At 49.0% G+C, this 22,928-nt stretch overlaps 1 protein-coding gene across 1 annotated transcript in view; it reads left to right on the forward strand.

The window, feature by feature from the left end:
- The first annotated feature begins 481 nt into the window (after positions 1 to 481).
- The window catches only part of EPHA10 (EPH receptor A10), a 39,651-nt gene continuing 17,204 nt past the window's right edge, over positions 482 to 22,928 (forward strand). Inside the window, exons 1-5 of the mRNA XM_028113833.2 lie at positions 482 to 587; positions 2,518 to 2,582; positions 3,318 to 3,996; positions 10,356 to 10,511; positions 11,030 to 11,380. Of these exons, the coding sequence (XP_027969634.1) occupies positions 482 to 587; positions 2,518 to 2,582; positions 3,318 to 3,996; positions 10,356 to 10,511; positions 11,030 to 11,380 (1,357 nt within the window). The remainder of the gene's footprint in view (positions 588 to 2,517; positions 2,583 to 3,317; positions 3,997 to 10,355; positions 10,512 to 11,029; positions 11,381 to 22,928) is intronic.

The raw sequence follows: 22,928 nt of genomic DNA on the forward strand, positions 1-22,928 counted from the left end.
TTCAAAATCCCTTGCAAGTCCTGGGGGAACAAGGGAGCTTCCCGGCTAGCTCAGAGGCTGCAAGCGTCGTTGCCTCCCGAGGGTCACCCCTCCTTAAGCCACGCCCACGGTGTCTACTTCTCGGGAATGAGAGGCTAAGGTTTTGCGCTCTGGGCCCTCGTCGACGGCTCATCCTCCTCCCCAGGAGCCAGGCCAGCGCTCAGCGCTGCCCCACCCCCACGTTTGGAGATTGGCTGGACCCCTTCCTTCCCCCCTCCATTTCTCTGTTCCGCCCCTGGCCTATGAAACTCCACCCCTTCACCTTCTGCTGGCGAGGATTGGTGGACCTCCCGCGGCGGTGCCTAGTGATTGGTTCCCATGGATGATGGTAACCAGCGAGATCCCGCCCCCAGCAGGCGCTAGGGTCTGGGGGCACTGTTCAGCGGTGCTGGGGCTGGCGCGGCTTGAGCCGCCGCCGCACTGACTGCGCGGTCTGCGGACCATGGAGACCGGCGCCGGCCCACATCCGCTGCGCCTGTTGGTCTGCCTGATGCCACTCTGTCTGGCGTTGCTTTTGGGACCAGGGAGGCCCGGGACCGCCGAGGAAGGTGAGGAGACTGGTGGCTGTTCTTGGAGCCGGGATGCCAGAAGATAAGGGGCTGGAGAACTGGGGTTCTGAGGGAAGGAGTCGTATAGAGAGACTGGAGTCTGTACTGGGGTTTGAAGCCAGCGGGCAGCGGGAAGCAAAGAACTAAAGAGACAGAAAAAAAGGTAGCTAAGCAATGGAAAAGAGAGGGGCATTGAGGAGATGGGGCTGGAGACCTGGGAGGCTGGGGAAGAAAGAGCCCAGGAACCGTGGGAGCCAGAGGCAGCGGTTCAGGGGCCAGTGAGACGGACAGGCTGAGCGAATGGAGGGGGGAGATGTGGGGGCGGGGAGATGAAGAGAGCAGAGGAGACAGGGAGGTGTGGAGGTGAGATTGAAGTACGGGACGACGGGACGGAGCCCGAACCGTGAGGCAGGAGGTGGAGCGCTGGTCGGGAAGGGGTGGCTGCGGCCGAGAGCAGCCCGACGTGCTGGCGAGGGAGCTGTCCGCAGTGCTGAATTCGGAGCGTAGACTACCCGACGCGGTCCGCGTTGCTGGGCTTGGGGCTGCCTGCGGTACCAGAGCCCGCGCCTTGCCTCTGACTCTGGATTTGGGGGAGCTGCACACTCATCTAAATCCAGAGGCGTCATATCCAGGTGCAGAATCCCGAGGAGCTGGAATCTGAATCGCTGACCGGGGGGTTGGGGCGCCGGATCTCTGAGGCTTTCCAATATGCTATTCCGAAGTGCAGTCAGTTATACCAAAACCGGGAAGCTGTCTGTGGTCCTGTTTACAGTCGCCCATGCCTCTGGAGCCAACCCTCTTAGAGACCCTTACCTTGGAGCCCCGCCCCCTTGTTTAAGCTCCAGCTTTGTAATCTTCCAAGACTTCAGGATAGCCTGGGCTCCTGTCTCTGAGCTGCTGCTGTGCTGTCCAGACCAGTGCTTCTTTGGAATTGATACTGACAGCAGAGGAGAGAAGAGATTTTTATTGCTCCTGCTGCTGGCAGAGTCTCTCCACTCATTTTTCCCAGAGCCCCTGGGAGTCAAACTGAAAAGGTTCAAGTCTCTTCCATCCCTGGTGACTTCAGAACTCAGAAGAGCCCCTGAGTATGAGTAATTCAGGATGTATGCAGAAATTCTCTAATATGCTTATGTTCTCCCTCTTCTGGACACTCAGCTATAATTTAGGGAGCCTAGGGAGGCGGGAGGGGGGCTCACTGACACCACCACCCCTATCTTAGAGCCAGTCTTAGAGTACTTCCATGAACTCTGTGGCAGGCTGAATAATGACTCTCCAAATATGTCCACATCCTAATCCCCAGAACCTGTGAATGTTATTCTAAAGGGCAAAAGACTTTGCAGATGTGGGTAGGGATCCTGAGATGGAGACATTATCCTGGATTATTTGGATAACCTCGATGTAATCACAATGGTTCCTGTAAGAGGGATGCAGGCGGAGTCAGAGCCGGAGGAGAAAGCACCTCGATCACAGAAGGAGATTGGAGAGAAGCACTTTGAAGATGGAGGAGGGGGCCACAAGCCAAGGAATCTAGGTGGCCATAAGAAGCTGAAAAATTCCAGTGGAAATGGAACCTCTGAACCTACAGATGGAGCCAGTCCTGCTGACACCCCGACTTCAGACCAATGAAGCTGATTTCCAAATTCTGACCTCCAGAACTGTAAAAGAATAAGTTACTGTTATTTGAAGCTGTGGAGTTTGTGATAATTTGTTACAGCAGTTACAGGAAACCTATACAGGCTCCTTCCCTAATTGTTGTGGCTACCTCTTTCTGGACTTGAGCTACTCACATCCCACCCCCTCATGGTAAGGTATGGAGTGGGAAAAATTTGTCTCTGTCCCCTCAGCAAATTTACAGTGAACTCACAAAAGGTTCCCTCTCACCTTCCTGACCTTCCGGTTTTCTGACATCTCTGTTCTTCCTTCTCCCTAGTCATCCTCCTGGATTCCAAAGCCTCCCAGGCTGAGCTGGGCTGGACTGCTCTGCCAAGTAATGGGGTAAGTGTAACCTTTCCCTCCCTGTCCCAGGAATCTTCTGGTGGTCTGGGATTCAAATCCTTTAGTTCCTTGTGGTTACAACAGCATAAAATGCTCCTCAGAGCACGTGGTCTCCAGGAGCACTGGCTTCAAGCCAGAGTGGCCTATTAGAAAACGTTGAGTCTTCAGTCAGTCCAAGAAGAAAAAAGAAAAGGGGGGGGGGGTAAGATAGTGAGGGCGAAACTGGCTGTGTCTAGCAAAATATACGTGTCATCTAGATGAGCCAATGCTGGACAATGCCTCGCACGTAGTAGATCCTCTAAGCAGTGTTGTTGATTGATAGATTGACAGAACAAGCAAGATTTAAAATCCTAAAAGAGACTTGGAAACTAGGGCTGGGGGTGGGGAGATGTGGCTGTGTGACTGCAGCCTGGTCACTGAGTAGGCACCTGGTGGGGAGCCAGGAGACTTCAGGCACCATTCCCAGCTCTGCAGCTAACTCGACGTTCATATCCAGTCAAATCACTCTCTCTCTCTGGAGCCTCAGTTTCCCCACCTATCAAATTATGGATTTGGCTCCGTTGTCTCCAATATCTCTCCCAGCTCTTCATCTTTTATAATTTCAGGGGCCGGAGGTGGGGGAGAGGGAATGCGTGACGATGGGGAAGGGGGTTTTCAGCTTTCGTCACCGCCAGGGCTCGACCTCCTGGGGGCGCCTTGGCTCTGAGCTTCCCACATCTTTGTTCTCCTCCCCAGTGGGAGGAGATCAGCGGCGTGGACGAGCATGACCGTCCCATCCGCACATATCAGGTGTGCAACGTGCTGGAGCCCAACCAGGACAACTGGTTGCAAACTGGCTGGATCAGCCGTGGCCGCGGACAGCGCATCTTCGTGGAGCTGCAGTTCACGCTGCGCGACTGCAGCAGCATCCCGGGCGCCGCCGGCACCTGCAAGGAGACTTTCAACGTCTACTACCTGGAAACAGAGGCTGACCTGGGCCGCGGGCGTCCCCGCCCAGGTGGCAGCCGGCCCCGCAAGATTGATACAATCGCGGCGGATGAGAGCTTCACGCAGGGCGACCTGGGCGAGCGCAAGATGAAGCTGAACACAGAGGTGCGCGAGATCGGTCCGCTCAGCCGGCGGGGTTTCCACCTGGCCTTTCAGGACGTGGGCGCATGCGTGGCGCTGGTCTCCGTGCGCGTCTACTACAAGCAGTGCCGCGCCACGGTGCGGGGCCTGGCGGCGTTCCCAGCCACCGCAGCCGAGAGCGCCTTCTCCACGCTGGTGGAGGTGACGGGAACGTGCGTGGCGCACGCAGAGGGGGAGCCCGGCAGCCCCCCGCGCATGCACTGTGGCGCCGACGGTGAGTGGCTGGTGCCCGTGGGCCGCTGCAGCTGCAGTGCGGGATTCCAGGAACGTGGTGACATCTGTGAAGGTATTCCGCGGACGAGGGGGTGTGGCGTGGGAGCGTAGCGCGCAGGTGGCAATGGGGAGAGAGCGTGCGGTAGATGAAAGAGGCAGGAGGGGGAGTGGAGAAGCTATGGGCTGTGGAGCGCAGAGTCCTGACCTTCTGTGGAGCTTTCCAGGGAGTCCAGCCAGGACCGTTGAGTGAAGTTACTGGGAGGTGAATCTGACTTCGTATGAGGGGGCATTAGGAGGGCCTTGTATTTCAGGCACTATGATCAGCACCTCACATAAGACGTCTCCTTTATTCTCGGCAATAAAGTAAGTCGCCAGTATCCCTATTTCGCAGATGAGGAAACGGAAGCCCAGAGGGATTAACATCTCACTTGCAAAGTTAGTAAATGGGGAACCAGGATTTGAACCCAGATTTGCCCAACTGTCAAGTTCTTTCTATTACATCATGCTGCCTCCCTTAGGCATAAGGAAGAACTGTACAGCAACCCACCTCTACTAGCTAACGGATTGTTTACATTATAAAGAGTGAGCACCCTTTCACTGATGATATGCAAATCAGAGGCTGGCAGGGGGATTTTCTTGAGCTGGAGAGAGAGATCGGGAGGTTGCCCTAGATGACTACTAACATCCCACCCAGCTCTCTGATCTATGAATCACTGTGCCCCCTGAGGGAGACCCTTCATGTGCGGGTCCTGTTGGGTTCTCAGGTCTGTGTGGGCACCAGGACCAGACCTCTCCTTTTCTCCCCCATCTGTGGCTCTGAGGACTGAGGGTAAGGATGGGTGGGTATGGATGCGTGCCCTTAATGTAGAAAGATCAGGTAATGCTTTTTCTAAGCTACAACCTCTTTTGATGTCAGGACAACAGAAATGAGTCAGGCATAGTCTCAACTCTTCAGAAGCTCTGCAGATGAAAAATGTAAAAATTTAAAAATCACAAGGTGATATATGATCTAACAGAGGGATTAATATAGTGGTGGGAAGACAGAGGAAGAAATGACTAAACTTACTCTTTCCTTTGTTCAATCGTCCATTTAGTATGAACTGAGAACTTACCAAATGCATTTAGGCAGGTTCATTATATGTATTTAGATGATGTCATCATCTCTTTCCTCGGGGGAACTTGTGGATTAGTAAGGGACTTGGAGGCATGAACCTTTCTGAACTCTCCAAGTAGGGTTAGGATCCACTTTTGCTCTCCAGCACCCATTGCAACCTCTACTTCTTGCTTTTTTTTTTTTTCAAATTGAAGTGTAGTTGACTGCAACCTTGATTTCTGTGCTCACCCCATGGTATGCAGTGATCTACTTATGTGTGTTTCCACCACTGGACTAGGAACTGACCTCAGGCAATGGTTGCATCAGTCTCAGCAGCCTCAGTGTCCATAACAGGATATGGTAGGTGCCCAGTGGAAATGTACTGGGTGAAGGAGTGATTACCATAGCATGTGATACATATCAACAGAGAGTTGAGGAAGCCTGGCGAAGGGAGAAGCCAATTCTAAGGGTGGAGAGAGATGGTGAGAAGGCCTTTCTTCTAGGCCGCTAAAAGCATTCTCAGTTAAAAGATTGTCTGCAGAAACACGGAGGCATGTTTGGGGCTAGGAGCAGAGGGCATTTGGGGGTGTGAGAGGTGATGGGGCTGGAGAGGGGCAGGAATAAATCATGAAGGGCCTTGAACATTAGAATAAAGAGCTTAGACTTTATGCTGTAGACCTATGTGGAGGATTTGAAGCAGGGATCTGACATGTTCAGATTTATATTTTCACAAGATCACTTGAGCTGTAATTACAAAGAAATGATTGGGGGAAGGAAGGATTAAAGGCCAGAAAAAGATGGTACAGTGGTCCAGAAGAAAGAGCAGAAGGTCTGAACTGAGGTAGGAGTAGCAGAGATCATTGAGACAGGAGGATGGATGGGATAATGAGACACATCCACAGCACTTGGTGACCATGTGACATGGGAGGAGAGGAGAGTCCTTTTTGATTTGTATGCTTCTAGAGGATTGAATGGACAGAGGATCATTCACTGGGGTAGAGAACACGAGATACTGATGGACATCGAATTTATGGTGCCTGTGGTGCGTTCAAGTAGAGGTAGCTAGAAAGTAAGTCTGGAGCTCAGCAACAGAGACATAGGTACTATTTGAAGCCATGGGTATGGTTGGGACAGACAAAGGTGAGGTAAGAAGCAAGAGGGCCAATGATGGAGTCTCACACAACAGCAGTATTTAAGGGAGCATACATAGAAGAATTGAAGCCCAAAAAGAAGGACTTTGAGGAAGAATCAGTGGTTAGAGGAGATCCAGAAGAGTGTGATTTCATGGCAGCCCGGGGAGATGGAGGGGTCCAGGAAGGAACAGCTTATAGTGTTGGTAAGCACTCAGGTAAGGAGAGGTTTGGACAGTGTCTGCTTGGTGGCCCAGGCAACAGCAACGGAGAGAGAGAGAGTAATGGGGGGGGGGGGTGAGAGAGAGAGAGAGAGAGAACCCAGCTGCAGTAGGTTGGGGGATGGAGGAAGATGTGGAGCTGGAGTCAGGGAATGTACTCAACTCCTGGAAGGCTGGATTTGAAAGGTGAGGGGAGGGGTTGGTATCTTAAAGAGGACACTGGGTTGAGAGAAGATTTTGACTGTAGATAGGAGCCTTGTTTATCTGCTGACGAAGGAGCTAGTGGGGTACCAAGTGGGGCCTGGTGGGAGCAGTCTGCCCCAGGGGGATATATTTTATTACTGACATGGTTTAGAATGGCTGATGCTTGTTGCTAATAAAGATCAGGCCATGTTTTAGCCAGTTTTATTGTTTTTTAAAATATATTTATTTATTTGAGAGAGTGAGCGAGAGAGAGAGTGCACAAGCAGGGGGAGGGGCAGAGGGAGAGGGACAAGCAGACTCCCCACTGAGCAGGGAGCCCTATGATTTGGGGCTCGATCCCAGGACCCCGGGATCATGATCTGAGCCAAAGACAGATGCTTAACCAACTGAGCCACCCAGGTGCCCCAGTTTTATTGTTTTTTTAATACTGTATAGATAACGCCCTTACTATCTGCACCCTGAATGGACCACTTTTACTGCTCCACTCCCTTGTTCTGTCACTAGGAAGACCCAGTAGAGAAGGAGTGATGTAAGAATTAGGAGCCATGTGACTGATGGAATATAGTCTGGGAGGAGGAGAAGGGGCTGGACCCAGAGTGGAGGAGGAGGGGCTGGAGGCCTTCAACAGGAGGGGGCCCATCTCCTCCTCTGGGCCTGGAGGGAGGAGGAGAGGGAAGGTGGGTGTAGATGGAGGTTTGTGGGTTTGATGGCCAGACCTTGAGGGAATTACCAACTGACAGCCTCTCTTCTCCCTGTGAGGTGGGTGGGAGGAGGGCATCTGGGCCACTGGACAGTGGGATCCTGGTCTGTTTTATGCACTCTTATCTCCAGAGCCGCACTCCAGAGCACCTGGTTCACAGTAGGTGCTAAAAAAAATCATCCAATGAATGGATCAGGATCTGGAGGAGGGGGCTTGGATACACATTGTGGGCAATCATGCAATCACACACACACACACACACACACACACACACACTCAGGAACCCACTCCCGCTTCTGACTTAAGCCGAGACTAGACAAAAGCCACTTGTAATGGTGTCAGCTCTGTCTTGAGGCGTAGGGAGCTGGGGAGAATGCCAGGGAGAGCTTCACAAGGGAGGTATTAATTTGAACTGGGGTCTGGAGAAATGTAGCAGTTTGCCAGGAGCGAAGGGGAGCAAAATGTTATAGGACAAGAGCCAGAGGTGGGAAGGGGTTTAGTGTGGCATGGGTGGGGTGGCTGGCACTGGGGAGTTGTTGGAGGGTTTTAAGAAGGGAAGTGAGGGGGCGCCTGGGTGGCTCAGACGTTTAAGCGTCTGCCTTTGGCTCAGGTCATGATCCCAGGGCCCTGGGATCGAGCCCCGCATCGGGCTCCTTGCCCAGCGGGAAGCCTCCTTCTCCCTCTCCTTCTACTGCTCCCCCTGCTTGTGCTCTCTCACTCTCTCTGTCAAATAAATAAATAAATAAAATTAAAAAAAAAAAAAGAAGGGAAGTGAGATGGTCAGATTTGTGTTTAGACAGTGAAGGCCTTCCAGTGCCTTCTGCAGCTAAGTACAGAGCCCTCTCTAAAGTAGACGCATGTGGAGGGGATAGAACAAAGGTGTTCTCCCTTTTGTTTCTCTCTTTTATTTACCCTCTCCCAGCCACTGGAGGAATTAAAGACTGGGGGCTTCCCTGGGGAGGTGGGGTGGGGAATCAGGGTGTGTCTTCAAATCTCTATAGGACTGCCCTGGAGCAGAGTGACCCAAGCAGATATGTTCTCTAAGTCTCCATGGGCACACAGAGGCCCTGAGACAGGGTGGCATGAGGGCGGATTACAGACAGGGGGGCTAATTTGGACTCAACATAAGGAAGCCCCTTCTCACTGCTAATGCCATTCAGCAGAGGCACAGAAGAAGGTGGGCTTGCCATTTCTGAGCAAAGACTGTGGCTCCTGCTAGGAAAGCTGCTGGAGGACCGGGCCAGTGGAGTTGAACTAGGTGATCTCTGACACTTGACTCTGACCTTGAGGAAGAGGGGGAGGGGCCGGGAGTCAGGAGGCTTCAGGAGTCTGCCCCTCAACACAAACCTCTTCTAAATGGAGCCTGTCAAAGTAGAGATAACACACTGCTGTCTCTGCTGGGACACACATCTCTGGGACCGCAGATGTCCACAAACACGCAGAGAAAAGGAGCCTCTGGTCTTTTTTTCCGACCGCTGTGAGACCCTGCAAATGGATCCCAGTTCTGGCTTCACAACGGAGGTTGGCAGGCCATGGTTTTATCCGCACCTAACTGATGGTTTCTTGAGGCCAGAGAAGCATAGGGAGGGGTGGGGCTAACAGGGGACCCCAGGCCACCTGAGTCCCAGTGGGGGCTGCTATTGCCCACCAGACCACCATGGTAGTGAGTCCCATGCTCTGTTCTGAAGGCAGATAGTTCCAAAGCCCCTGGGGCTTCAGAGACCCTGCCCTAAGCTGTGCTGCCCAAGGACTCAACAAGATGGAACCTCCCAAGCCTAAAGGCTTCCAGATCACGGAAACCCTCTTCTTCCTCCCACGGCCCGAACATTCTTCCTGAGGGCTCGTCTGCATCCCCTCTGTTGTATAGTGTCTTCCTGGGGCTGGAGAGCCGCCAGCCGTCCAGAACCAGCTAAACTAGAAAGAAGGCCAGCTGGGTGGGGGCAGGGAACAACGTGAGAGCCACCCAAACTCCCAGAAGAGGGGCCAGGAGCCATGGCCTCCCTCCCGCCTGGCCCAACTGGTGAGAAAATTTTTCAAGTGGGTGTTTAGCAGTTTCCACTTCAGGCCTGTGATGGAGGAACGGTAATTACGACCACTGTAGTGTACATGTTGCCTGCACTGGGCTAAGAGGCTTACACTTCATCTCAGCTAGTCCCCCACCAACATTTTTGAGGTGGGTATTCTATGCAAGGCTCAGGGAGGTCAAGCAATCTGCCCGAGGTCACCAGCAACTAAGCGGTACAACCCAGCTGCAAACCCAGGTTGTCCAGATACAAAAGCCTGTGCTCTTAACAACCTATGTTCTGGGTGAGGCGAGAGAAGCAGAGAAGTGAGGGAAGCAAAGTCATTGAGGAGGGTGTCAAGACTAGAACCAGGGAAACTTCACCCTCCTCCTGCCTACTCCCCTCCACCTGGCTGGCTCCACTTCCATCCTGCAACCAAGGGTGTCATTTGAGGATTTGTGATGATGAACCCCAAATGCTAGTGGTGGGAGGATGGGCTCCGACAACAGTGTGTGTGTGTGTGTGTGTGTGTGTGTGTGTGTGTGTGTGCGCGCGCGCGCACGCACGCGCGACCATAACTAGGAGTTTGTGGGTGTCTGTCCCTGGGGAGCTGTGACACACCCCTTGGAGGCACCTCTCTTCTGGCCTCACATCAAGACTAGAGAGTTGGGCTCATTTTCTTCCAATGGGCATTAGGGTGGCATGGTGTCTGCTTGGGTTGGAATCCCACCACTTACTAGCTGTGGGACATTGGGCAAGTTACTGAACCTCTCTGAGCCTTAATTTCCTCATTTTAAAAATAAGGATAAAGTACATACCTCACGGGCTGTTGTGAGGATTTAGTGAATTACTAAAAGTAAAATACTCAGTGTTTGGCACACAGTAAGCACTTACTAAGGGCTAGATAGTACCGGGCTGTTGGGTCAGGAGCTGCCACCCCATGGGGCAGGGCTGGAGTAGCTGAGACCCCCTTTCCCGGCACAATTCCAGGACATAAACTCACCCTAATGGGGCAGGCAAGAGAGTGGGGGAGAGAGAAGCTGTGGAGGAGACCCCCTCCTCACGTGGCTTTGCCCCGCAGCCTGTCCCCCAGGGTTTTACAAGTTGTCCCCGCGCCGGCTGCTCTGCTCCCCGTGCCCAGAGCACAGCCGGGCCCTGGAGAACGCCTCCACGTTCTGCGTGTGCCAGGACAGCTACGCACGCTCGCCCACCGACCCGCCCTCGGCCTCCTGCACCCGTGAGTTCCCCTCCCGCAAGCGTTCGGGGGGTGGGCTGGGGGGGTGGGGAGTCCGGAAAGGCCTGGTGGAGGGGTTGCCGAGGGCAGGGGGCTCTGCACTGGGGAGCGTGGGGCGCATGGGGACCAGCGACCCAGACGGCGGGGCGGAGGGAGGGGAGCCCGGGGGGGGGGGGGCGGATGCGGGCCGGGGCCTGCGGTTGGAAGAACCAGTACGAGTCCCGAGACCGAGCGGTGAGGTCAGGCTTCTCGACTGGTCGTGAGTGGACTGCCCCCCCCACGCCCGCCGTCACCTCACCCTGCGCCCCAGCCAGGAGTGGGACTCGGGCCCCTTACACTCTGTGCGCCGTCGTGCGTCCTCATCCTCCTCCCCTCACTACCCTCCTCGCACCTCACTGGCCCCCGCGCCCCCCTCCCCTGTCCCTCCCCCCTCACTGGCCCCACACCCCCCACGCCCCCCTCTGCCCCTCCCCCTCCACTACCCACCCCCGTCCCCGCTGACGGCGCCCCCCGCCCCCCAGGGCCGCCATCGGCGCCGCGGGACCTGCAGTACAGCCTGAGCCGCTCGCCGCTGGCGCTGAGGCTGCGCTGGCTGCCGCCGGCCGACTCCGGCGGCCGCTCGGACGTCACGTACTCGCTGCTGTGCCTGCGCTGCGGCCGCGAGGGCCCGGGGGGCGCGTGCGAGCCGTGCGGGCCGCGCGTGGCCTTCGTACCGCGCCAGGCCGGGCTGCGGGAGCGCGCCGCCACGCTGCTCCACCTGCGGCCCGGGGCGCGCTATACCGTGCGCGTGGCGGCGCTCAACGGCGTGTCGGGCCCGGCTGCCGCCGCGGGAGCCACCTACGCTCAGGTCACCGTGTCTACGGGGCCCGGGGGTAAGGCCGCCCGCCGCGTCTCTCCAGGAGGCGAGCCACCCCTCCGCCCCCCCCCCCCCGGCACACATCCCTGACCGCAGGGACCCCCGCCGACGGCGGGCCCTTCCCGGAGGCCCCCCGGGGGGGGGAGGGACTGAGGACGCGGGTGACTAGGTGCCGCTGGGCCAGAGCTGTGGCGGGCGTCTCGGGGGAGGGTCTGCGGGAGCCAGCGGGCGCCCCAGCTCCCGACCTGGCAGAGAGCCCCAGCACCACACCCGGCTCGCGGCCGCCCTGCCTCTCCTCTCCCAGGGGACAGAGGCGGGCAGCCCCGCAATCTTTTGCCCGCCCTTTTCAAAAATTTCAGCCAGAAGAGCAGAATCGTCCCTCCTCCTCTCCTGTCTCAGAAAGAGGGGTTCTGTCGTGTGTCCCCCAGCCTCTATCCCTGCCGCATCGGTCACCTTCCTCCCTGGTCTTGGAAAAGAGCAAGGAGGCACAGCAGGGTCAGGCTGTAGGGACGCCAGAAGTCACTGGTCAACCCGTAGCAGTCACATTTCTGAGTCTGGAATAGAGATGAGGAAATAAAGACCTACACTCCTTTCGTGCTACACCTTCCCCAGTTCCTGAAACTGACTTTTCATTTGTCTCTCGCCCAGCTGGGGTACACCTTCAAGTAATCCTTCAAGTGTCCTTTGCAAGAGAGATAAGTGAGTGGTAGGGTTTCCGGGTCTTCTCTTATCTGAGATGTGATGGGTTTGTGACTCTACTTCCCAGTCTTCTGGCCGCTGTGTTGCGGAGGTCTGAGGCCAGGGTGATTTTTATTCTTGTGTAAGTAGCCTGGGTGTGTGCATTTGTGTAATTCTTTCACCTACTAGTGAAAATAAAATTTAACCAATATTGATCTCTCTTCATTGGGTTTGGCTGGTACCTAGTAAAACTTTTGATCTGCACACAGTTTTTTATTCCTGGAAAAGAACTTTTTTTCTGTTATTGCTTTGACTAGAATTTCTGATAGCTCCAGTGTCTCTCTAGGAATCTCTCTAAGCCTTAGGTTGTACATCCATTTTCTGATTCTCAAATCTTGTCACACCCTTTATCATTTTTAGCTCTTAATCTATTTTCTCTGCCTTTTGCGAGAGATTTCCAATTTGTCTGGTTTTCTGGAATAACAGTTTTGTTCTGTTTTTTTACTATCTCTACTGTGACTTAACATTTGCTATTGCATTTACATTAAAAAAAAATTCAATATAGAAAGAGAAAAAAGCACCCGTAATCCTGTTACCCAGAGCTATACAACTATTAATATCTTGGAGTATATCCTTCCACATTTTTTTGCCATCTCTATATCCATATCTAGAACCACCTACTATAAAATCCCTTTTGTATAATATATGTGATATGAGATTTTTATCTGGTATTTCATATTAACAATCCTGTTTTGATATAGATGGATTTAAAAATCCTGTTGAGGAGATGCTGTTTCCATTTTACTAATAAAAATACTAAGCTTCCACTGATTGAGTGGTGCTCTGTGGTTGGCATTGGCCCTGTGCAGTATGATTTTCTACATTCATTCACTGAAATAGAAGGATAATCATCTTTCAAATAAAGAAACTGAGGCCTGAGAGCACAAGTGATTTGTCCAAGGTCACCCAGTTAGTAAGTAGACACCTTGTGCTTTTAGCCACTTGGCCATATAATGCTTTCACTTTTTACTGAACTTTAAAAAAAAAAATCAGAAATGGATGTTAATTTTATAAAATGCTTCTTAAGCATCTTTCAAGATGACTGCATGTTTTTTCTCCTCTGACCTATTGGCACGATGAATTCTATTCATGGGTTTTTCAATGTGAGCTCTTTTTGCATTCCCAGATTATATCCTACTGGATTTGAGTGTATTATTCTTTTAATATTTTGCTGAATTAATTTGCTTATATTTTACTATTTCTTTCCATGTACATTTACAAGAGAGATTAGTGCTTTTTTTTTGTTGTTGTGTTCTTTGTCAAGTTTTTGGCATTTGTCAAGTTTTGCTGGCTTTGGAAAAGGCATCAAGAAAAATCTCTTCTTTTTCTCTGCTCCGCAACAGTTTAAGTACCATAATTATCATTCTTTGAAGGTGTGCAAAATCGCTTTCGGGGCCCTGCACCTTCTTTGGGGGAAAGTTGGATGATATTCTCAACCTTTTCCATACTTTTTGGGTCAGTTTCGTTAATTTGTGCTTTCATAGCAAATATTTTGATGATCTTTTTCTTATTCAGTAGCCTAGAAATGTACATTTTAAAACTTTCCTCAGTATCTGTAGTTAACTCTGCTTTTTCATTCTTCATGTTATATGTTTGAGATTTCTTTTTAGTTAATTATCCTTGCCAGAGATTTATTTTACTGGTTATGATAAAGAATCAGTTCTTCAATTTATCAATTCCAGTGTTGTGTACTTTTGTCACTTATTTTATGGTTTTACCTTTATTAATACCATCCTGTTGCTTTCCTGAAGTCTTTTTCTAGGTGAGTTCAGTGCTTAGTTTTGTTTTCATATTTTTTTAAAAGATTTTGTTTATTTGTTTGACAGAGAGAGACAGCGAAAGAAGGAACACAAGCAGGGGGAGTGGGAGAGGGAGAAGCAGGCTTCCTGCGGAGCAGGGAGCCCGATGCGGGGCTCCATCCCAGGACCCTGGGATCATGACCCAAGGTGGAGGCAGACGCTTAATGACCGAGCCACCCAGGTGCCCCAGTTTTGTTTTCATATTTTAAGCCTATGAATTTTCCTCTAAGTATAAGTTTGGTCACGTCCAGTATGTTTTTATACCTGATATATCACATCCTTAGTATAGTCACTTTTCTGAGGAGATATTCACATACCCTAAAATTTCACATACCTTTTTAAAATGTACAGTTCAGTGCTTTTTCATATAATCACATAGTTATGCAGCCCACACTATCTAATTCCAGAACATTCTCAACACCCCCAAAAGAAACCTATTAATAGTTACTCCCCATTCCTCCCACCCCCTCTAGCACCTAGTAACTGCTAATCTATTTTCTGTTCTATAGATTTGCCTGTTCTGGGCATCTCATATACACAGACTTATACGATATGTTGACTTTTGTGTCTGCCTTTTTTTTGTTGTTTAGCATAATGTTCTCAAGGTTTGTCCATGTTGTAACGTGTATCGGTACACCATTCCCTTATATGGCTGAGGAATATTCCATTGTATACCACAATTCTGTTTATCCATTCATCAGTTTATGGGCCGTTTTTCTACCTTTTGGCTATTATGAATAACGCTGCTGTGAATAGTCATGTACACGATTTTGTAGAGACATGTTTTCAGTTCTCTTGAGTGTATACGTAGGAATGGAAATGCTAGGTCCCATGATGTTATAGACTGAATTGTGTCTCCCCCAGATTCATAGGTTGAAGCCCTAACCCCCAATGTGACTCTCTTTGGAGTTAGGGCCTTTGAGGAAGTAAGGTTAATGAGATCATAAGAGTGGGGCCCTAAGCCCATAGGACTGGCATCCTTACAGAAGAGGAAGAGACTCCAGAGCTCCCATGCTCTCTCTGTGCCTACACAAAGGGAAGGCCAAGACAGGGCACAGCAAGACACAGTTGTCTGCCAGTCAGGAAGACAGTCCTTACCAGAATCCTATAGATACAAATCTGTAAACCTCTCGATCTGGGAGTTCTAGCCTCTAGAACTGTGGAAAAAATTCATCTTTGTTGTTGATGCTGCAGAGTCTGTAGTGTCTTGTTACGGCAGCCTGAGCTGACTAAAACATATAGTAGCTTTTTATCTTCTTGAGGAACCAATGAACTTCTTGAGGGACTGCCAAGCTGTCTTCCAAAGCATCTGTGCCATTTGACATTCCCGCCGGCAACGTACAGGGGCTCCAGTCTCTCCACCTCGGCGCCGAAACCGGTTTGTGTTTTTGTTGGTTACGGCCATCCTAGTGGGTGTGGAGTGGGATCTCACTGTGTTTTGGGTTTGCATCTCCTTAATGACTGGTGACGTTGAACATCTTTTCATGTGCTGGGTTTTCTTTTTGTCATTGAGTTATGAGCTCTCTCGCTCTCTCTTTTTAAATATATATATTCTGGATATTAGGCCTTGGTATTTTTCTAAATTTTCAAAGGCCTTTCTAGTTCTCTAAGACTGCTGTAACAAAGTACCGAATATCAGATGGCTTCAAACCAAAGCAATGTGTTGTCTCACACTTGCGGAAGCTGCAAGTCTGAAATCAAAAGTGGCAGCAGAGCGAAGAGCTCTCTGACTGCTCCGGGGGAGGATCCTCCCTTGCTTCTAGCCTCCTGTGTTTGCTGGCGGTCCTTCTTCCTCCTTGGCGTGTAGATGCATGTTCCCGTCACACGGCCTCTCCTCCCTGTGTGTCTTCATATTGTCTCCCCTCCGTGAGTGTCTGCCTCTGTGTCCAAATCTCCCCTTTTCAGAAGGACATCATTCATATTGGCCGAGGGCCCACTTGAGAGTGTGCTCTCTCTCTCTATCTCTGTCTCTCTCTCAAATAAATAAAATCTGAAAAAAAAAAGATTTTATTTATTTAAGGGAAGCGGGGAGAGAGAGAGAGAGCACAAGCTGGGAGGAGAGGGAGAAGCAGGCTTCCTGCTGAGCTGGGAGCCCGACATGGGACTCGATCCCAGAACCCTGGGATCATGACCTGAGCCGAAGGCAGAGGCTTCACTGACTGAGCCACCCAGGCGCCCCACAACATGGTATTGTTAACTAGAGTCACCATGCCATGCATTGCGCCCCAGGACTTACTTATTTTATAACTGGAAATTTGAACCTTTTGCCCACCTTCCCCCATTTTGCCCACCCCCCAGTCATGCTGCTGGCAGACACCTGTCTTTCCCTTTGAGTTGTGTCTTTTGAAGCTCCGAGTTTTACATTTTGGTGAAATCTTGGGTTGCCTGTGCCTTTGGTTTCCTATCTCAGAAATCACTGCCTGGTTCAAGGTCATGAAGATTTAGACCTATGGTTTTCTTCTCGTAGTGCTGTTTTGCCTGAATTTATTTTAGAGAATGTGTTTCAATTTCTGGATGATTTGCGTTTATTTTTGTTTCTGATTTTATTGCTCCGTGCTTAGAGAAAGAGGTTTGTACAACTTTTCCTTTTTAACGTCACCACTGAGGTTTTCTTTGTTGTGAAAGGGTAGGGTCAGCATTTTAATTACTTCATGGCTACTTGAGAGCAACATGTATTATTTCCATGCTGCCGTTTTGCTCTTGCGTTCTCCATGTATAAAGTAAACATACTCTTCATTTCTACCTCCTCCTTCTTGTCTACTTGATGTTCCCATCCTGCGTGTGATTCTGTCAAAATTCCTTATGTTTGCAGTGCCTTTTCTTTTAAATGCTTCGGTTTCACTAATGCACCTTTAGTTTCCCTCCCGGGCCGTGCTCACCTCTCCGCTTGTACCTCCCCCCGATCTTCTTTTTCTTCTCTGCCTGTTGTCCCTTCATGACCTTCTGCTCCCTCTATGGGGAGGCAGTGTTTTCTCTCCTCTTCTTGCAGATGCCAGACAATCGCCTCACTTGTTTCTCTGTCACACCAAATCCCTCGGAAGAAGCTGCTCCTCCTGGATCTTCAGAATAATTTTACTGTTCATTTATTCCGAAAGGTTTTTTTCATGAGCCCGATTTCTTGGTGTTTTCTGTTTCCTTGTTCTTGAACAAGGAGATAGCTGGTGTCTGCCAAAAAACTCAATGTGTGACTTGTCCCTTGGGTTGGTTTGTAAGGCTTTCAGCTGCAAGTAACAATAAATCTCAATCCCGCTGGTGTTTAACTAGAAATGATTTTTAAAAGATTTTATTTATTTATTTATTGAGAGAGAACGAGGGGAGGGACAAAGGGAGAGGGAGAGAATCCCAGGCAGATTCCGTGCTGGGCACGAAGCCCCACATGGGGCTTGATCTCATGACCCTGAGATCATGACCTGAGCCAAAATCAAAGCGTTAGATGCTTAACTGACCAAGCCACCCAGGTGCCCCTAAAAATGCTTTCTTAGCTTACCTGAGTTGAGATAGAGCATGGTTACTTCAGTAGCTCATCAGGGTCCTCAAGGATCCAGGTTCTTTCTGTCTTTCTACTGTGCCATCCTTGTCACATTAGGCTAGCTCCCTTATGGTGGCAAGTTGAATGCGGCAGCTTCAGACATCACATCCTTACCATCTAGAGCAGAAAAAGAACTGTTTCTTCCTTGTAGGTATCATTTTAAGAGCAAGAAACCTTTCCCAGAATCCATCCTCCCCTTAGCTGATTTCTCCTTACGTTGGCCAGAACTGGCTTACAAGCCCGACCCCAATCATTGGCACAGGAAATGGGTGCGCACAGATACCTTAGAACAATCAGAAAACCTGAGTCCCATGGGGGGAAACAGTACACCCTGAATCAAAAGTTGGGCTCCGCAGGCAAGGAAGGGGGACATGGCTGTTGAATGGTTTTCCAGTAATGTGTGCTGTGTTCTTGGTCCCACTTGGGCGCTGGCCAAATTTCATCACTGATCTGCAGTGGGAGAGCAGGTGCTTGGGCTTGGTTTTCAGCTCCATTCTCTGGAGTTATCAGGCTTTCATCTAATGTATCTCTGTGGGGTTGAAATGGAACCTTCTCCCACCTCTGTATCCTGGCCATTCTGATGCTTTCAACAAATGCAGTTCCAAAAAATGACATGCCTAGCCTCTTCCCATCTGTATCTGCAAGGGGCTGTGCCTCTTCCTCGGATGCTTCCCCACTTCTCCCCCCTTGAACCCATGTCTTTTCTGCGAGTTACCATCTCCAAGTGGATTTAGGCTGAGAGGTACTCCTGGGGAATAGGTAGGAACACTCTTCCTCCAGAGCAACTATGCAGGAGAGTGATGGCTATGCATTGTCCAGTTGACAAAGACCTTGCCTTTTTTTAAGGGTCAGACAGTGGGAGGAGGGATAAAAGATCTTTCAAGTTATTTTTAGGATGGGAGGCAGGGTCACTCTGTGGGCAGCATAGCCTGGGGGTTCACTACAATTGTACTTTTCAATCTAGTTTCACTGGTTTTCTCCTAGGTGGAGATAATGCCACTCCACCACCCTCCCCCATTCTGGCAATCAGCTGTCAAGACTAGTTTATGGCGATGTTCTAGGTTTTCAATTCTTTCTGTACCTTTATGTTTTAATTAGAATTTGAGAGAGACTGGAGGGTGGGGGCTGCTAGATGGTTACCATTTACAACTAGAAGCCATGTTCATGCACTCTTCAAAGAGTGAGCTACATACGCCCCGTCTCCACTTCCTTGGCCCATCGCCACCTGGTATCTCCTTCCCTCAATCCCCTGAAGTCACCAGGACTTCACCACTTTGTTAAAGCCAGAGGGCACTTTGAATCGTGGTCTTACCCTGTCTCTTCTCAGCAGATGACACTGTCAACCGTGGGTTCCTCTTGTGGGTAAGCCTGCATGGCGTGCGTGCTCTGTGTCATGTATCGTGCTAAGCTCTTCATACACATGACTTCATAAAATTGTCACAGTGAGCCCAATGAGGTCATCATTCTTTCCATTCTACACGTGAGGAAACAGAGCCTCTTGCTCATGGACCAGTAGCTCAAAACCGGAAGAGTCAGAAGGGAACCTTCTTAAATGCTCTCTTCCCTGGGCTTCTGTGATCTCATTTGCTCCTGGTTTTCCTGCTACCTCTCTGGCTCCTCATTTTTGAGCTCCTCTTCCTTTACCTGCCTCCTAAAGTAAGTGCTTGTTCCTAAAAGCTTTCTTTCTCTTTCTCTGCATCCTCCTGGGCAGCTACATCCAGTCACCCTCTGATGGCTCTTGGATCTTCATCTCATTCTCAGATGCCTTTTGTGAGCCCTGAAACCACCTCTCCAGCTGCCTGTCCAGTATCTTCTCTTGGAAACCCCTCTATTCAACACACCTGAAGTGAGGCCATGGTCTTACCTCCCAGTAACTTTGTGGTCCCTGCCTCAGATCAGGCATTATTACCTTTTTTTTAGTTCAGTACTGTCCATTCAACATTATCTAGACTAGTGATTCTCAAAGTTGTCTGCACATTGGAATCACCGAGAAGATTAAAAAAAGAAAAAGAAAAATGCCCGAGTCCCTCTCTGTTAAGATGATTTAATTGTTTTGGGTTGTGTGACCTGGGCATCAATATTTTTTTTTTATTGTGGGGAAAGAAACATAATATTTACCAACTTAACCATTTTTAAGTGTATAGTATACAGTAGTTTGAACTATATGTACATCCTTGTGCAGGAGACCTCTGAACTCTTTTCATCTTGCAAAACTCATACTCTGCGCCCGTTGAGCAAAACTCTTTGTTTTTGAACAAAAGCTCTTTGCCCTCTTTTCCCCATTCTACCTTCTGTTTCTAAGCTTGATGACTGTAGATGACTCATAAAGTGGAATCATGAAGTATTTGCCTTTCTGTGACGGGCTTATCACTTGGCATCACGTCCTCCCAAGTTCATTCATGTCATAGCCTGTGACAGGATTTCCTTTTTTTTTTCTGAATGAGTTCATTCAGAAAAATTGTACGTCTATATCACATTTTCTTTTTTTTCTTCTAGCTTTATTGAGATATAATTGACATATAACTTGTGTAAGTTTAAGGTGTACAATGTGTTGATTTAGTGTATGTATATATTGTAGAATGATTACCATGATACGGTTAGTTAACACATCCATCACCTCACAGAGTTACCGTGTGTGTGTGTGTGTGTGTGTGTGTGTGTGTGTGTGTGTGTATGATGAGAACGCTGAAGATCTCTTTTAGCAGTTTTCAAGTATATGATACAGTATTATTGGCTAGAGTCATCCTGCTGCTCTACATTAGATCCCTAGAACTTATTCATCTTCTGATTGGAAGTCTATGCCCTTTGACCAACATCTCCCATTTCCCCCAGCCCCTAGCCCTTGGCAACCACCAGTCTACTCTCTGTTTCTATGAGTCTGGTTTTTTTAGATTCCACATATAAGTGAAATCATGCAGTATTTGTCTTTGTCTTTCTTATTTCACTTAACATAATGCCCTCAAGGTTCATCCTTTTTTTTTTTTTTAAGGATTTTTATTTATTTGACAGACAGAGACACAGCGAGAGAGGGAACACTAGCAGGGGGAGTGGGGGAGGGAGAAGCAGGCTTCCTGCTGAGCTGGGAGCCTGATGTGGGGCTTGATCCCAGGGCCCTGGGACCATGACCTGAGCCGAAGGTAGACATTTAAGGACTGAGCCACCCAGGCGCCCCCATCTATGTTCTTGATGATGGCAGGATTTCTTTCTTTTTTATGGCTGAATAACATTCCTTTATAGATATCATTTTCTTTTCTTTATTCATTCATCCATCAACAGATACTGAAGTAATTTCCGTATCTTGGCTATTGTGAGTGATACTGCAGTGAACACGACAGTGCAGATATCTCTTCAAGATAGTGATTTCATTTTCTTGGAATATGCTCAACAGTGGGGCAGAGGCAGAGGGAGAAGCAGGCCTCCCGCTGAGCAGGGAGCCAGGTACAGGGCTCCATCCCAGGACCCTGGGATCATGACCTGAGCCAAAGGCAGACACTTAACTGACTGAGCCACCCAGGCGCCCCTGTCTCTACCTGTTTTTAAATTGGGGGAATTTGTGGGGTTTTTGTTGAGTTGTAGGAGTTCTTTATATATTCTGGATATTGACCCCTTATCAGATATGTGGTTAGCAGATATTTTCTCCCATTTCATAGGGATGGTTTCCCTATTTCATTTTGTTGATGGTTTCCTTTACCGTGAAGATGTTTTTAAGTTTGATGTGGTCCCATTTGTCTATTTTTGCTTTTGTTTCCTGTGCTTTTGGTGTCATATCCAAGAAATCATTGCCAAATCCAATGGCAGGAAGCTTTCCTCTATATTTTCTTTTTTATTTTACTTATTTATTTTTAAAATATTTTTTAAAAAGATTTTATTTATTTATTTGACAGAGAGAGAGACAGCAAGAGAGGGAACACAAGCAGGGGGAGCAGGAGAGGGAGAAGCAGGCCTCCCGCTGAGCAGGGAGCCCGATGTGGGGCTCGATCCTAGGACCCTGGGGTACTGACCTGAGCCGAAGGCAGACGCTTAATGCCTGAGCCATCCAGGTGCCCCCTCTTTTCTTTTTTTTAATATATTTTTAAAATTTATTACTTGAGGGGGGGAGGGACAAAGGGTGAGGAGGGAAAGAGAGAGAATATCAAGCAGACTCCCTGCTGAGTGCAGAGCCTGTTGTGGGGCCCGATCTCATGACCCTGAGGTCATGACCTGAGCTGAAATCAACAGTCAAACATTTAACTGACTGAGCCACCCAGGTGTCCCTTAAATATATTTTTATTATTTTATTTTATTTTATTTTATTTTATTTTATTTTATTTTATTTTATTTTATTTTATTAGGCTCCATGCCCAGCATGGAGCACAACGCAGGGCTCAAACTCACAACCCTGAGATCAAGACCTGAGCTGAGATCAAGTCGTTGGATACAGAGACACCTTGGTGGCTCAGTCAGTTGAGTGTCCGACTCTTGATTTCTCCTCAGACTCTTGATTTCTCCTCAGGTCATTATCTCAGGGTTGTGAGATCGAGCCCTGCGCCAGGCTCTGCGCTCAGCAGGGAGTCCACTTGGAATTCTCTCTCTCCCTCCCTCCCTGACCCTCTGCCCTTCCCCCTGCACTCTCTCTCTCTCACTCTTCCTCTAAAATAAAATAAATAAATCTTAAAACAAAAAAAAAGAAGCATCAGACACTTAACCGACTGGCCACCTAGGCACCCTCCTCTACATTTTCTTCCAGGAGTTTTATAGTTTCAGGTCTTACATTTAGGTCTGTAATTTATTTCATGTTAGATTTTGTATGTGGTATAAGGTAAGGGTCCAAATTCATTCTTTTGCATGTGGATAATCTGTTTTCCCAGCACTGTTTGTTGAAAAGACTGTCCTTTCCCCATTGTGTCAGCTTAGCACTCTTGTCAAAAATCATTAGACTGTGCGTGTGAGGGTTTATTTCTGGACTCTCTATTCTGTTCAGTTGGTCTGTGTTTCTGTCTTTATACTAGTAGCAAACTGTTTTGATTATGGTGGCTTTGTAATGTTTTTGAAGTCAAAAAGTGTGAGGCCTCTAGCCTTGTTTTTCTTTTTCAAGGTCATATTGCTATTCATGGTCCTTTGATTTTTCCAGATGAATTTTAGGATTTCTTTTCTATTTCTGCAAAAAACATCTTTGAGATTTTGATGGGAATTGAGTTGGATTTGTAGGTCACTTTGGGTAGCATGGACATTGTAACAGTATTAAGTGTTCCACTTCATAAACACGATGTCTTTCCATTTATTCGTGTCTTCTTTAATTTCTTTCAGCAATGTTTTCTCGTTTTTCATTAACTTTACTCCTAAGTATTTTATTCTTTTTGCTGCAATTGTATATGGGATTGTTTTCTTCATTTCCTGTTCAGATTGTCCATTGTTAGTGTGTGGAAACACAACTGATTTTTTTTTAAGATTTACTTATTTATTTATTTAACAGAGATAGAGAGAGAGCACAAGCAGGCAGAGCGGCAGACAGAGGTAGA

Source organism: Eumetopias jubatus, unplaced genomic scaffold, assembly GCF_037043125.1.
Source record: "Eumetopias jubatus isolate StellerSeaLion01/CBP00866 unplaced genomic scaffold, mEumJub1_p1.0 scaffold_4, whole genome shotgun sequence".
NCBI classification, from domain to species: Eukaryota; Metazoa; Chordata; class Mammalia; order Carnivora; family Otariidae; genus Eumetopias; species Eumetopias jubatus.